This window comes from Mastacembelus armatus, chromosome 7 (genome assembly GCF_900324485.2).
Source record: "Mastacembelus armatus chromosome 7, fMasArm1.2, whole genome shotgun sequence".
Taxonomy (NCBI): Eukaryota; Metazoa; Chordata; class Actinopteri; order Synbranchiformes; family Mastacembelidae; genus Mastacembelus; species Mastacembelus armatus.
This window is the reverse complement of record NC_046639.1, coordinates 18695268-18708828: the sequence shown is the minus strand read 5'-3', so window position 1 is coordinate 18708828 and position 13561 is coordinate 18695268. Positions and strand designations below refer to the sequence as shown.

The following is a 13561-nucleotide window of genomic DNA, read 5'->3' as shown; positions in this document are numbered from 1 at the left end:
GGGTCAGAGTACTGCCCCCCCTCAGACTCCACCCCCACCCCCGGGTGCCGGTGGGTGCTTGTTTCCCGTATGAGCAGTAAATTTAGACCACGTGGTGTGGACGCAGCTTCTTTTGTTCAAATCAATCAAACCGGAGACGGACAGGGATCTGCCGAGTCAGGAAATCACCGGTACATGATTTATTTTTACCTTTATGAAATTACATTTTTTAATTCGAAGACACGACGGCTGTCCGTGCGTGAAACTGAACGCTCTCAGGAATAGACAGAGAAAGTTTCTGTTGTGGCTTCGTTTTATTACCGGTTAGTGTCCGTGTCTTTATTTAGAGTTGCTGTTAGCTAACGGCATCGAGGTAACGTTAGCTTAATGAGCCTTATCGCTCTGGGGTTTGGAGCATTTTTGACCTTATTCTTGTTCTAAAGGAGGAAGTTGGTGTTTCTGTACAGCAAACAAACTTTATCCGGCTCATTTGTTAGGCGACTGTCTGGGAAAGTACACATGTTTTGCGTTAGCCTGTTAGCTAGCCTGCTACATAACGTGAACAAAGAGTTAGCTCGTTAGCCTAATGAGGCTAGCTGCCTTAGCGGCTGCTTTTTGTTTTTCGTTGTTTTCCATCAGTTATCGATTAACCAAACTTTGTAGAAGGAATTTTAACCACCGCACTTATTTTTATATTTTATTGACTCATATTTGATAATGGGTTTAACAGGCGCTTTGTGTAGTAAACTTACTTTTTAAAGACACTACTCAGTTTAAGCGTGTGTGTTTATAACTGAGATAATGGGATTAAAACAGGAAATTAGAGCAGAAATACGACAATTTATCCACAAGCTGCTTATGAATGATAATGGATGGTGTCTGTTGTTTTATTACTGTTACTGTTAACATGGACCTTCTTCACTTACGCTTGTTTTGTCTGTATTTTCTGTGTTTTTGTTTTTAACATTACGGTTTCACACACTGTAGGCATTTACTTCTGCTTAAAGTCATCTGTGAGCTCATCTTGAATTAATGTTATATATTTATATTTTCCTCTGCTGTAGATCAGTGATTGTATTGATCCTTTGAGGATTTAAGGTTAAATACACTTATAGATTTGAGGTTAAATGCACTTATAGATTTAAAATTAAACTCAGATTTAAGGTTAAATGCACTTAATGTGTTTGAGGATAAATGCACATATAGATTTAAATCTAAATGCGCATATACATTCGAGACTAAATGCACTCCATAGTCACATTATATCGTCACCCTCTGTGTAAACTAATTACTTCCTCTTTGTGCCAAAAACAGATTGTGATTAGAAAAAAATGCCACGTAGGAAGGTGACGGACATCTCAGGGAATGGTGGGGTGAAAAAGAAGAGGGTCAGCGGCAAAAGGAAAGAGAGGGACTTCAGCAGCGATGATGAGTTCGACTTCGAGCAAGAAAACAACAAGAATCCTGGCAAGCCTGCTGCTAAGTCGGGCCTCCAGCCTGTCACTGTGGCAGACGACGTCAAAGAGAAAATTGTAGGTTTGATGCACTGATGCTGTCACGGTTGTGTGTTTGTCATTTAAAATAGCTGTTTATTCTGTCATTGTTTGTTAATGCCAAACAGTGATTTTAAGTATTTCAACATTCTGACATATGAAGTCAGAATGAATTTCTCCCTCCAGCCACACATTTACTTGGTTTTTATCTGCAGATGTTTTCTTTTCCCCACAGTGTAGGACCGTCTGACAGATGTTTTTATGTTATCTCTCCAGAAACTTGAATGCCCAAAAGTGAAAGGTCAGCTGCTCATTTTTGGAGCCACCAACTGGGATTTGATTGGAAGAAAGGAGGTGCCCAAACAACAAGGCAAGTTATCTTTATTTCTGTAAAAGCTAGGTCAGGTCTTGGGTAATGATAACTGGTAACTTCCCCTTTCTCTCTGCTGGTTTATCTCAATTTTTGATTTCCTTACTTTGTTACAGTGTGACTTTTCAGAATAACAGTGATTCATATCTGTCATATAAAATCAAGTGGAGTTACTCCCAGTATTATTTTCTACATGCGGCAGCCATTGACGTGGTGAAGCCTGTTCAGTGAGAAACCCAAGGTGATTTTTCTCATTAAAATAGTGAAAGGTGGTTAAAGTGAATGTGGCTGCTTTCACAGTTGGTGCAGTGCCTGTGTGCAGCTTTCTGGAGTCTTGGTGTCACAGTGGGGTATTCAGGTTTGTCCCTGTACAGAAACCAAAACATTAACCTGTGCTCACTGACCGTGTCTGACACCCTGCGCTGCAGCTGTACACGCTGGCTCAGTGTTTCCTTTGTGAAGAAAACATTCTGCTGTTTTTTTTTTTTTTTTTTCATTTTTATATTTTCATTTGTGGATGGTTCAAATGAATAGGATTTCAGTTTAAATTGAGGTGTTGATATTTTTTGGCTAAATTCCCCCTCTTCCATCCATATTGAATGCCAAGGTATGTCTTGAGTCCAGCTCTGCGTTTATCACACGAACAAGAGACTGATGTGGATCTCTTGTTATAAGACTAAAACTGAATGAGAATGATTAACACTGAGCATCTTATTCATTGCAGCTGCCCAGTCACCTTAGAATCCTCACTCTGTCCTGAAAATGAGCCTTGACATGGGTTTACTAGTGTGTAGACAGAATTAGTCAAGCACAAATATGATGCAGCTAACAGCTCCCACCCACATGTATTATCTCACACTTGAAGGAGGAAGCCTGTAATTTTGTGTGTGTGTTATTTAGCAACAATGAATGTCATGTACTCAACAGCAATAGAGGTCTACAGCACAGACCAATAAGCTAAACCAGGTTCTGAATTCACACACATTGCTCTTGAGTACACCACATTCATTGGTGCTGTCAGTCTCTGGATGGGATTTGTAATAAATAGCACAAACATATAAACCACATTATCCTTTAATATTGCCCCCTACAGTGTGATTCAGTGTAGTAAATATTGACCTACTGATACTTTTGGTAGGTTGATCCTGAGTTAGAGGATACTGTGTGAGGGTCATGTTCTGATGGATGGATAGTGTGTCTACTTGTCTGCTCCCTCACGGTGGTGCACATGTGACATGCAGGAGATGGTGCAGGCAGACAGAATCAATACACGATTGATTATGGTTCCCCAGCTTGTCTGCAGTAGAGAGGAAATTGACTGAGAATGACCATGTTAGGTAAACACGTCTTTGTTTGCAATGCACAGACCACATGTGTATGTTAAAGCCAGAGAGAGATCCTGATAACCGATTGTGACGGTAATGTCTATTCATATGTATGCATGTTCTACGCTGCAGCAGACCCGCTGATGCCTGGGGCAGGCTCCGCATCGTCTTCTTCCATCTTTGCCTCACTTCTCTGCTACACGCTGATAAATCAGCTTTGTTGAGACTAGATGGGGGGTTGGGGGTGTCGGCAGGAGCAGCTGCATAGACAAAGACCATCTCTGGATGCTGTGCCTGCCAGAGCACCAAACGCACAGTTAAATAATTCTTTTGTTGAGCATATAAGCTTCACTTAGGGATTTTTTTTTTTTAGCATTTCTAGTGGAGGTGTAACAGCAGTTTGTCTCCAGTGTAAGTGAATGCAAACGTAATTACAGATTGACCTCGTCAGCATGCTGATTACCTTTTAATACATTTTAGAAATACACATACATACGCGCGCGCACACACACACACACACACACACACACACATATATATATATATATATATATTTCTAAAATGCCCATTTTAAAGGATATTGCATCTGATAGTGGTTCTCATGCAAGAACATATTATATATATATATATTGTAGTTGTTTTGTCTTTTTTTTTTTTTTTTTTTTTGCTGCTTTGTTTGTTTCTAGGAGTGTTTGATCAGATTCACAAAACTCTTTTAGCTCCACAAGCATACCTAAAATCTCTGGTTTCTGAGAAATTAACATCAGTCAGTGCATCTTTTTAAGAGGAGGCGTACCCCTAAAATCCCCACATAAAGCTGTCTGCTCTGCTTTGTTTGTAGGAAAGTTTCATTCACAAAAATAAAAAAGCAGAATCTGGCAGTTCAGAGCTTCAAGTTTATGTCAGAAAGCAGTCAATTAACCTGTACCAAACAGAGCAGAATCTGGTCGTATTAGAAAAATGTTAACATGTCAGAGATGTGTCCTCAGAGCAGCTGCACTGTGACAGAAAAACAGAGCGAACAATTCAGGGTATATGAAGTTAGGGGTTAAAAATGAAACCTTCCAGCTGCAGCAGCTGTTACATCATCAAATGTTAAAACAGAGGAGGAAGCTTGACAGAGAGCTGCACCCTTAACCCTCAGGCAGGCACACTGGTTTTCTACTTAATGAAACCAGATGTGCTTCTTGTTATGCCACTGTGCTTAGAAACAGCTGTAGTCATTTTTCACAATACAACCTTTACTGAACAAAATATCAACAATCAAAGCATCAATAGCTCCTGCACTCTGACTGATCGTGGTTTCATTTCACCCATGTAACTGTAGTATCAAGGACTTGGCCAGCAGATGTCGCCATTTTATCTGAACTTTTTTACACTTTGCTTCATATTGCTTTAGTGATGCAGAAATCCTAGTTTTATTCATCACTACTGACAGCAAGTGTAACATTGCTGCAGGCTGATTGTGCACAAGCTACATGAAGAACTAACACAGACTAAAGACATCAGTATCACTATTGTGTCTATAAAGATGAAAAACATGAGTCGAAGATGACAGTAAAAGTGCAGATTTAGCAGCAGCCCGTGAAGAAAGTAGTATGAGTGGTGTGTGTACATTTGTACGTATGAAACCATCACATTTGACGTGTGTGTTTCCAGCTGCTTTCCGTAACTTGGGCCAGAATCTGTGGGGTCCTCACCGCTACGGCTGTCTGAATGACGTCCAGGTCAGCTGTGTGGTGTCTGGTCCTTGTGCTGCACACAGTCTCCTCATGACCACAGAGGGCAAGCTATGGAGTTGGGGTAAGTGACGCTGCGTTCAGGAACAGTAAAAAGAGCTGATTACCCAGGACGTATATGTGAGTTGGTGTTTGAGTCCAGGAGTCACCACCACTGAGGTTGTACTTTCTGGTCTCTTCAGGTCGTAATGACAAAGGTCAGCTGGGTCACGGCGACACCAAACGCCTGGAGGCTCCCAAGTTGATCGAGGCCTTGGGAGATCATGTGATTGTTGCTGCAGCCTGTGGACGCAATCACACACTGGCACTCACAGGTAGACTGAGCCAGGATGTGGACTTATCATGGGTCCAGATAATTCAACACAAAATTAGTGTGTTTCTGTTGGCCATGACCTGGAGTCTAGCAGAATGCACTTTTATTGGCCTCTGTTCTAAAATGTAAGTGGTGGACAGAACATGAGAGACAGACATGAAGGGTGCTCTGTTTGCTGACTATGGTTTCTCCACAGAGGATGGCACTGCGTACTCTTTTGGTGAGAACAAACTGGGTCAGCTCGGCCAAGGCAACCAGACTGATGCGGTCCTCAGTCCAGCGCCGGTAAGCCATCACTTAACCCTTTAACAGACAGCCATGTTACAGTTAATAGCAGTAGCAGCCAGTTCACTCACTCGCCTGCACTGGTTGTCTCAACAACAACCAGCTGCTGTTGCCCATCTCTGCCAATATGGATCAGAGGAAATGCAGTGTTGAGTCATGTAAAGTTACTCTACTGAACCTCTTTTCAGCATTGGAGGGTCTAGACTCCTAATTTCCACCAGAAGCCCCTCCCATCCTGTTCCTGAAGTTACAACGTGAACTACAGATATCTGGTGTGGACAAACTGTATCAAGCACATCCTCTAGTCCAAAGCCAGCATGAACTGACTAACAAGTCCCGGCTTTGTGGCATCAATACATTGACAAAATGCCAAGTGACAAGGTCAACAGCTTAGCGGTTTCTGATCCATAGTTTCTGCGTGTGGCTATCATTAGTGTTGGACGATTGATTTACTGAGTCATGATTGGATGAAAAGACAGAAGCTAATTCAGCTTCTAGGTGGCCTCATGATGGTGATGGGGCATCAAACTGCACCTAACACCTGAAACAGAAGTGAACTGATGAAATGTTCTGTAACTTAGTGCACAGATCAGGATGGTTTTAGCTGCAGATAGCTCCTCCATGGCTGGATTTTGGAAATGAATACAGGCCGTTCCTTCTAACCTTGGCTAGGTGGCAGGCGGGGCTCATTTATGGAGTGGACTTTGACAACACAGGGTAAAGAAGCTGGAATAACAACAGGAGGACTGTAGGTAGCAGAATCATGGAGGAAGGTAGTATAGCTGAGAGACACCACATCCATGTCACTCTGTGGACAGAATTTTTATTAAAGGAATAATTCACTGCTCCACAGATGATCATTAATATAACTTGGTGTTAAATGAGGTCCTAGAGAAAAACATGTTTTTAATGCCCTGTGACTGGAGAAAACAGTGAAAAAGGAAGTTTTATTCCCAAATGCTCCCAAGATGAAAAATACCCAGGAAGCATTGCATGTTAGATACAACTTCTGCTTGATGAGAGCCGAGCTGTAATGGACGAGCATTGGAAGAGTTTCCAAAAAGCTCTTTGCACATAGGTATAAAGAGGAAAGGTGCCTGTTATTCACACACCACACAGCTGACACACAGGTGTCTGGCTGGAGAGCGGTGATGTCTCCCTTCACTGCACCTTCAGAAATATTTCACAGAGGCTTCACAGTAATAATGTCACTGTACTTTGTAGATTTCCTACAACGGCCAGCCCCTGGTCAAAGTGGCCTGCGGTGCAGAGTTCAGCATGGTGGTGGACTGCAAAGGAAACCTGTACTCCTTTGGCTGCCCGGAGTACGGACAGCTGGGTATGCTCAAAACCTGCAAACACGTCTGTTGTTTTTCACGTGTCCCCTAAAAGGCTATGACTCCCAGTGTGTTTTGATATAATCATATTCATTTAATGGATTATTTAAAATGATACATTAAAACCAACACTGACACTAGAGCCTCAGAAATACAGTACTGGCTGGAATATTGACTCATCGTCTGTGTTGTTGCAGGTCACAACAGTGATGGGAGGTTCATAGCTCGCGCCCAGCGCATTGAGTTCGACTGTGAGCTCATTCCTCGCCGTGTCGCCATCTTCATCGAGAAGTCTAAGGATGGGCAGATCATGCCTGTGCCAAACGTGGTGGTCCGAGATGTGGCCTGTGGGGCAAACCACACGGTGAGGAGACAGGCTCATTGGGCATTAGAACTTAATCTGATACTATTATTCTTTACACCAATGATTTAAAATATGGTGTCGTGTATGGCAGCTGGTGCTGGACTCTCAGAAGCGCGTCTTCAGCTGGGGGTTCGGTGGTTACGGACGCCTGGGTCACACAGAGCAGAAGGACGAGATGGTTCCCCGCCTGGTCAAGCTGTTTGACTTTCCTGGACGTGGTGCTAGTCAGATCTATACGGGCTACCAGTGCTCCTTCGCTGTCAGTGAGATGGGTGAGGAGAGAGCACATCATGGACACAGTCTCACACTGATGGCAGGTCATATTTACAGATTCTTGAAAGGTCCCCTCCAATCCAACATGTTTCTTTTTATCTTTACACCCCTTAAATATCTGACTGGTGTATGTGCTCAGTTTATCACTAACAAACACATTCACATTCCTCTGCAGCAGGGGAGAGAGTTAACTTACTATTTAACATTTGTTTGTATGAGATGTTACTACCATGAGAGTATTACCTTTAGCTCCCTGGTTTTAGCCTAGCTGAGTGCTAATGGTTAGCCTTCCACTAATTCTCATTGACACACAGACTTCAAGCTGTTTTCTGGAATGTTTTTGGAAAAACAAAATGTTAATTAGAATATTTTGTGTCTTTGAAATGTCTCTGGAGTGGATCTTTAAAAGTGAATTCCAGGTGTGAAGTCAGTGTAATGTAATAAATGAAGCTTGTCGTGTGATGCTGTAGATATCTGATCGGTGTTGTATTCACAGGGGGGCTGTTTTTCTGGGGTGCGACAAACACCTCCAGAGAATCGACCATGTACCCGAAAACGGTGCAGGATCTGTGTGGATGGAAGATCCGCAGTCTGGCGTGTGGGTGAGTGCTGTTAAAGACAGAGGACACTTTATGTTCTTACCCTAAAAAGAGATTTTACCAAAGATCAAATTCAATTTTTGCACATTTGTTATGTCATGATAATGACATGTGAAACGGAGCCTGGTTAATGTTTTGAAGTCTCTACATTAATGTGCAGTGGCTGTTTTCTCTGTGTGGAGTCTTAACTGTGTGTGTTTAACAGGAAGAGCAGCATCATTATTGCTGCGGATGAGAGTACAATCAGCTGGGGGCCCTCACCCACATTTGGGGAGCTGGTAAGGCCTGAGGCCTCATTACATGCGACACAGTCCGACACTGACACACTCCAGTCCACACCCACACTGTGAAGATCGTCCTGTGTTACAGTGATCCCTCTGACCATATTGAATATTGATAAGCAGTACTGTCTGATGCAACAGGAGCTCAGCACTGATGTATCTTGTCATATGCTCTTCAGGGATATGGAGACAACAAACCTAAATCCTCCACCACCGCCCAGGAGGTCAAGACTTTGGATGGCATCTACATTGAGCAGGTAAATGGCCACAGATTAAATGTTCTGATATCCTGATAATACAGCTCACATAGGGCCTGTATTGTTTCCTTTACCAGTGAGAGTGAAATACAGTCCAGCAAGTCCAGTTGGACAAACACATGTATGTTTAAAGCTTATTAGGTGCCAGAACACAGCACAGTTGTGATCTTTGGTCATGATGATCTCGAGTTAAATGAGCAGGGCTGTGAGCTAAACATTAACAACAAAGCACAGCTGAGGCTGGTGAGAACAGGCATATACAGCATTCTCCAGTGGACATCTGTCTGAGGGAAGCAGATTTACTCTGGTTGCATGAATCAGCTGACCAGAGTAATAAAGTGTCATGTTGTTGTCCTTGCAGGTGGTGATGGGATACTCTCACTCTCTGGTTATCGCCAGACAGGACGCTCAGCAGGAGCAGGAGAAACTGAAAAAGCTGCCTGAGTACAACCCCCGAACAATCTAACCAAGTCTGCAGCAGCAACACCTCAACCTTTTTCACTGGAGCAGAGACCAGCGATGCTCAGCTGAACACCGAGCCTTTTCACTCACTACTGGTCGTGATGGCATGCTAGTGGGATGGTTGAGTCCAGGGGGGGAGGCGCTCACAACTCCGAAAGATATCCACACATCTCAACTACCAGCAAACTGGCTCGACACCAATTTGGACACTGAAATCAGAGAAAATGGGACTGGAGACGGACAGCTCGTCTGGATGGTCCAGCTCTCACACAGAATGGTCACGATTCTTCACTTCTCACCTCGAGTGAACCTGCAACAGTTTGCTCCAAGCACTTCTCACGGAGCAGAGCCGTGCTTCCCAAAACCCTAGTCCATTTTGTTATACAGCCAAACGTTTGTGTCTTCATGTCTGTTGTTTTATTTGTTGCAGTATTTGAAACAATAGTTGTCGTTACATTCTACGGGTGCTACAGCAGGACCCTCGGTCTTTTCCTACCGAGGGCTTTTCAAAGACCAACACTCCATTCCTGTGCCTTTTTCTTGGTGTACGTTCAGGATATGGAAGTCTTATGTGTTCAGAGGATCAGCTGATCAGTCTGAGTTCCTGTGAGCAGCAGGTATGTGCAGCTGCCACAGATTTACAATCAGGATTTGGAACATGATGTTCTGAGTTAGTGCACTCCACTTGATGTTACATTCCTTTTGTTGTCTTCTTCAGTGTTTGCATCCAGGATGCACACCTCAATCCTTCCAAGACCTCAGTGTCTACAAGCTCTTTGCTATTAACTATTCCAACGCTTAAAGCGGTTTCTCAAGCAGGTCAGAACCAGGAGATGGTTCAATATATCAAGGTGTGCTAGAAAAACAAGCATGTCCTTGTTTAAAAACAGCAGAGGTCTTTTCCTCCTTTCTGTATTATGTTCTTTTTTATGGTGAAAATTCTCTGGGTCCCATTGTTTTTTTCATTAAAATGGATAAATAAAGGTTCATGGAAATTGATTTTTTTCTTATCTAGTTGTGTGTTTATGGTAGTCAGTATTAAAATGCCTTTTTTTACCTGTACACTATTGTGTCACCCTGAATACACAGTGCAGGAACTACTAATTGAGCTCTGAAATTTGGGTGTTAATGATGGAAAAACCATCAGATGGCAGTGATCAGCTGCAGACATGCTCCCTGTGAGCTTTGAACCCTGGGTCTTCTGTCTTCAAGTCACATAGAGAATCCATTCAGCCACATTAGATGTTTCTTTAAAAACAATGAATACCCTGAGCCATGATTAATCCCCAAAAACAGTGAAGCTAAAGATTTACACTTCATTCCAGTGAAGGTGACACTACTGCAAACATGAATTTTGCAGTGCATAAAAATACTATAGACTCTTCTACATGTTCAGTGCATCAATGCTGCAGTTTTACTTAAAAAACTTGCATAAAAGTTCTGTTCACTGTAGAGATGTGATATGTGCATCCTGTCTTCGACACAAAAATCCTAACCTCGCTGTAAAGTCTGGGTCCATGTCAGTGACAGAAAACACCTGCGACAGGCTTCTCTATTGTAAACAACTTTTTATTTAAATGTACAAAATCAAATGAGTTGTCAATTTAATCTTCATCCTCTTCCTCCTCTTCATCCTGGTTGATCTGGAAGTAGCGCAGCTCGTAGCTCTCCTTGGTGTTGGCCACGACACGCAGCCAGTCACGAAGATTGTTCTTCTTCAGGTACTTCTTGGTCAGATACTTCAGGTATCTGCAAAACAGGAGCCGCACACCGCGTCACAATCAAGACCAGGAATCACAAGTTAAAACATCAATCCAGAGCCTGAAGTTTGTTCTGATATTTCACATCATTTCAACCACACTGGGGGCACAGTTTACACCCACAACAAAACGAAACCACAACTACAACGAAATCCTGGCAAACACTGGATTTTCAAAGGTTATAGTTTTGTTTTTGCTTTCACCTGCAACTCAGTGGATGGAAAAAAAATTGTTAATCATTTAATTTACAGAGTTGCCTAAAATGATGAGAAATGGCCATCACACATTTGCAGAATCCAATGAGACAATGTGTGTCTTATGTCTAAACAACAGAGTAAAAATCAGACTCAGTTTACTATGACAAAGCAGAAAACCTGAGACTCTGGCAGCAAACACTCATCCATTACTTTTCTGTTAACTGACTACTTAGATATCTGTTTTATCACTTTTACAGAATCTGAACCAACTGAACAATCCTATAACTGCATATATATCACACAGTTCCAGGTCATAGACAAAGCAGATTCATTCATCCTACAGCAGAGAGTGTGGCCCCCACCGAGCCCTGACCTCAGCATCATGAAGTCATCATGGCAAACCCTGGTCCTCAGGGGCCACTGTCCTGTTTGTTTTCCAACCATCCCTGCCCTACCCACTGCCACCAATTCACCTTGTCTTCCCTAACCTTCCACCGTGATGATACCACCCGCTTCTGATTGGCTGAACACACCTGGTCCAGGTAATCAACGGGGCGCGCGGGGGGGTCAGAGCATGGGACAGTTGGAAAATCAGATTTTGCTCATTTACATTTTTTCTACTTAATTGTAATACTGATCTATAGTGTGCACTGTAAGGCTGTGCAGTGTCCAATGTCACATCTGTTTACAAATATGAAATATTTTATTATATTATGTAAAAATAACACCATGAAATGATTCAGAGTAGAACCAACACAGAAACACTGCCAGATGCACTAATATAAGTTACTGATTAGAAAACCAGTAAGCCGCAATAAATTTAAAGACATCACTTATATTTATTGTCTACCTAACCCAATCTAAACCTCATTCTAACCCTAAAACCAAGTCTTAACTCTCAAATAATCAGTTTTGAGGACCAGACAAAATGTCCTCACAGATTGTCTACACAACCACAGAAACATGTACGTACATGTACATACACACACTTCCTATGAACATGTCATCCAAACCAAATTTCAACCAGCAGGCCAACAAACTACATTGTTGTTTAGAGGGCTAATGTGTTTACAAGTACCAACATTTGTTTGTCACTTGCTTGTCAGGTGACACGTCAACTGTGATTTTATCTGGGCTTTGGATTTTCAGCAGGAACACACCATCCTCACCAACCTCAAGGGTGCATTCAAAACCCTGGGACTTCAGAGCATTTCAACCCTGTCAACAAACTCATCTTGTCCCTGCATGTACAGCAACACATCTGACTGTTCCTCTCGGTAACGGGAGAATACAAGATTGTCAAAATTATTTTCCAGGACTGGAGACATGGAAGTAGCCATGCTGTGCACTAGATGACAGGTTAAAAGCAAGAATCTCAGCAGCTGAGCTCTGGACTCCTGAAGGAAACAGGTCTCAGAGCTTTGTGAGTTTCAAATCGCAAGTACCCCTTAGTCCACAGAGCAGGGCACCTTACACACAGCACACATAAAGACACTGCTTCTTACCTTTTGGAGAAGGGCACCTCAGAGGACACTGTGATCTTGCTCTTGCTCCTCTCGATGGAGACCACACCACCACCCAGGTTTCCGGCTTTCCCGTTCACCTTGATTCTCTCCTGGAGAAACTGCTCCTGGAAACAACACGCACACACACACATCCAGCTGACAGCCATGTGTACACTGTTCTCAAAACTCAGGCTGAAAATGCGCAGTTTGTGGCACTGAAACACAGTGACGTGTGTCACTTGGTTGGACTTACAAAGTTGGCAGCGTCCATGATGCCATCTTCCACAGGGTGGGTGCAGTCCAGTGTAAATTTCAGGACCTGCTTCTTCTTCTTACCGCCTTTACCGGGGTTCTGCTTCTTCTGCTGACAAAACACAGAACTAGGTTTATAAGTGGACAGAAGCTGAAACACCAGAACCGTGAGCTTTGTACAGTTGGTCTCTCTCTCTCTCTCTCTTTCACTCTCACTCTCACACACACACACACACACACAGGTTGAACACAGCAGCCGTATCTAACTTCGTATTCATTAAATGCCCAGTAACGCCAGTAAACCCCGACCGCTGCAGCGACGCTGCGTTGTTTACATTATAACAACGACTACGTGATCCGTGCGAGCTGTGAACCCGCTGTCAGGCACCTGATCGCGGGCTAACAACGTGGTGTTCGCACCGACGCTTTTTAGCTAGCGTTAACATTAGCCTTAGCATTAGCTTTAGCTCAGGGGTAGCCACAGGCCACAGGAAAAAACTCGGCTCCCGCTGTAACACAGGTAAAAACACTTCGAAGCTGAACCCAACCTCTACATTCTCACCACAACTGTCAGAACATAAATGTCACTTCACCCCGCCCGTTATTTCTGATTTTCACGCGAGAAAATTCTTTATTTTGGTGCCTTTATTAGCACGCGATTTACTTACAATAGGCGCCATGGCGGAGAAGCTAGCAGAAAGAAAGAGTAGGTCGTGCGCATGCGCCTTGTGCTAATCAAACGGCGAATTATCGATAGAGTCGGTACATCT

General features: G+C 43.1%; 2 protein-coding genes across 5 annotated transcripts; one reads left to right on the top strand and one right to left on the bottom strand.

Moving 5' to 3' along the window:
• The first annotated feature begins 32 nt into the window (after positions 1-32).
• Positions 33-10073, top strand: rcc2 (regulator of chromosome condensation 2). 3 transcript variants are annotated; one of them, XM_026332156.1, is made up of 13 exons: positions 33-170; positions 1294-1511; positions 1749-1842; positions 4827-4970; positions 5089-5220; positions 5416-5504; positions 6729-6843; positions 7039-7205; positions 7297-7477; positions 7975-8080; positions 8283-8355; positions 8538-8615; positions 8977-10073. In XM_026332156.1, exons 2-13 carry the CDS (start codon positions 1311-1313, stop codon positions 9079-9081), a joined length of 1485 nt encoding a protein of 494 aa, XP_026187941.1. In that variant the 5' UTR covers positions 33-170; positions 1294-1310; the 3' UTR covers positions 9082-10073. The 3 variants fall into 3 exon arrangements, with proteins under 3 accessions (XP_026187941.1, XP_026187943.1, XP_026187942.1); XM_026332158.1 differs by having other exon boundaries at positions 7297-7518; XM_026332157.1 differs by having other exon boundaries at positions 170-302.
• A 552-nt stretch (positions 10074-10625) lies between these two features.
• On the bottom strand, positions 10626-13510 carry LOC113145451 (60S ribosomal protein L22). 2 transcript variants are annotated; one of them, XM_026332191.1, is made up of 4 exons: positions 13460-13510; positions 12793-12900; positions 12540-12664; positions 10626-10826 (listed from the first exon to the last, which is right to left on the bottom strand). In XM_026332191.1, the coding sequence occupies exons 1-4, from the start codon at positions 13469-13471 to the stop codon at positions 10682-10684; spliced, it is 390 nt and encodes a 129-aa protein (XP_026187976.1). In that variant the 5' UTR covers positions 13472-13510; the 3' UTR covers positions 10626-10681. The 2 variants fall into 2 exon arrangements, with proteins under 2 accessions (XP_026187976.1, XP_026187975.1); XM_026332190.1 differs by having other exon boundaries at positions 12793-12903; positions 13460-13509.
• Between the last annotated feature and the right edge of the window lie 51 nt (positions 13511-13561).